The sequence below is a fragment of the Sesamum indicum genome, linkage group LG11 (assembly GCF_000512975.1).
Source record: "Sesamum indicum cultivar Zhongzhi No. 13 linkage group LG11, S_indicum_v1.0, whole genome shotgun sequence".
Lineage (NCBI taxonomy): Eukaryota > Viridiplantae > Streptophyta > Magnoliopsida > Lamiales > Pedaliaceae > Sesamum > Sesamum indicum.
This window is the reverse complement of record NC_026155.1, coordinates 11,423,599-11,424,858: the sequence shown is the minus strand read 5'-3', so window position 1 is coordinate 11,424,858 and position 1,260 is coordinate 11,423,599. Positions and strand designations below refer to the sequence as shown.

The window sequence follows — 1,260 nt, the reverse complement described above, 5'->3', positions numbered from 1 at the left end:
TTTATTGTTCTCATGTTCAGATGTCATTTCTTTTCATGTTCAGGCAATACCGCATGCCATAGCTATGGTCAGATCTTCAGACAAGAAAAGCCCTAGAGAAGCTGTTGAGTTTATTTTGCAACTCTTGAAGGTATTTATTTTTCATTTAGATCATATAAAGATTGATGATCAACTGATGTTAGCGACATTGCAGGTCCATAAAATTGCACAAGTAATAAAGTAATGAATAAGATATAGTTCTTCCAGAGATCATATACTAATTAGCGAAATTCGTTATCTCTGTATTCTATCGATCAAACGATTAGAATGGAGTTGAATTGAACTATTAAAAGGAAAATCTGCCAATATAACCCTGACATAAAGAAAGGATATGAAAAAATATCAATGATAATCAAGAACTAAGATGCTTGTTTTAACTTGAACGAATCCTTCTTAATCTATTTAATTGACAATTTCAAATTAATTATTTGGAATTGTTGCACAACCCCTTAAGCGATGATCTGCTTCTCTGAGTTATAATAAATACACCAATCAACATAGCAACTAATAAACATCAATTGATTCATAAGGATCATGGGCATTCAATCTAACTCGATATAGAATCAAGTTTTTACCTCTGTTCCAACTTTATTGTATGGAGGTATTTTTCCTAGGTCCAATCATGGAAATTTTTTTTCAATCTCATTTCACCATAACAAGGATCAATTATTGTCTACATATTCAAAAGCATTAGAAAAGAATAAGAAACTCTTGCATGACTAGAAAAGACCATTCAAACAAATATGAGGAGTCAAAGTTTCAAGTTATATGAGAATCTCTAATTCAGAAATTTAAGTCATAGTAAATCCAACATCATGAGATAAGTAATACCAAGCATCAATGTGACAAACTTGAATAAGATAAAAGAAGTGAAGATGGAAGAAAGGATGTGATCTACCTGGAAAGTTGATGGTGATATGCTCATCAAGAGTTTTTGCTTTTCTTGGTCTCTTTTTCACTTCAATTTACTCTCTCCAACATCCCTACCCAGAGCTTTAATATAACCTATTTATATATGTCCAAATCTTGGGCAAATAGGAAACTTTTCAGAATAAACTACAAAAACCACTGAAAAATTTGCCTTCCAGTTTTGTGATGCTGAGTTTGACTCGGTTCTTCATTCCAGTGGAGTTGGCGCTGCAGGCTAGTGTTCTGGCTTGTTGTAATTTTTTCTTCTTATCTTTCTAGTGCTTCAGCTCCAGAATTCTGTGGCCACAGTGC

General features: G+C 33.0%; 1 protein-coding gene across 3 annotated transcripts in view; it reads left to right on the top strand.

Moving 5' to 3' along the window:
* Positions 1–1,260, top strand: part of LOC105174030 (transcription initiation factor TFIID subunit 2) — an 18,373-nt gene that overhangs the window by 11,281 nt on the left and 5,832 nt on the right. For all 3 annotated transcript variants that reach the window (XM_011095990.2, XM_011095991.2, XM_011095989.2), the window contains one exon: positions 44–130. In XM_011095990.2, coding sequence (XP_011094292.1) covers positions 44–130 — 87 coding nt within the window. The remainder of the gene's footprint in view (positions 1–43; positions 131–1,260) is intronic.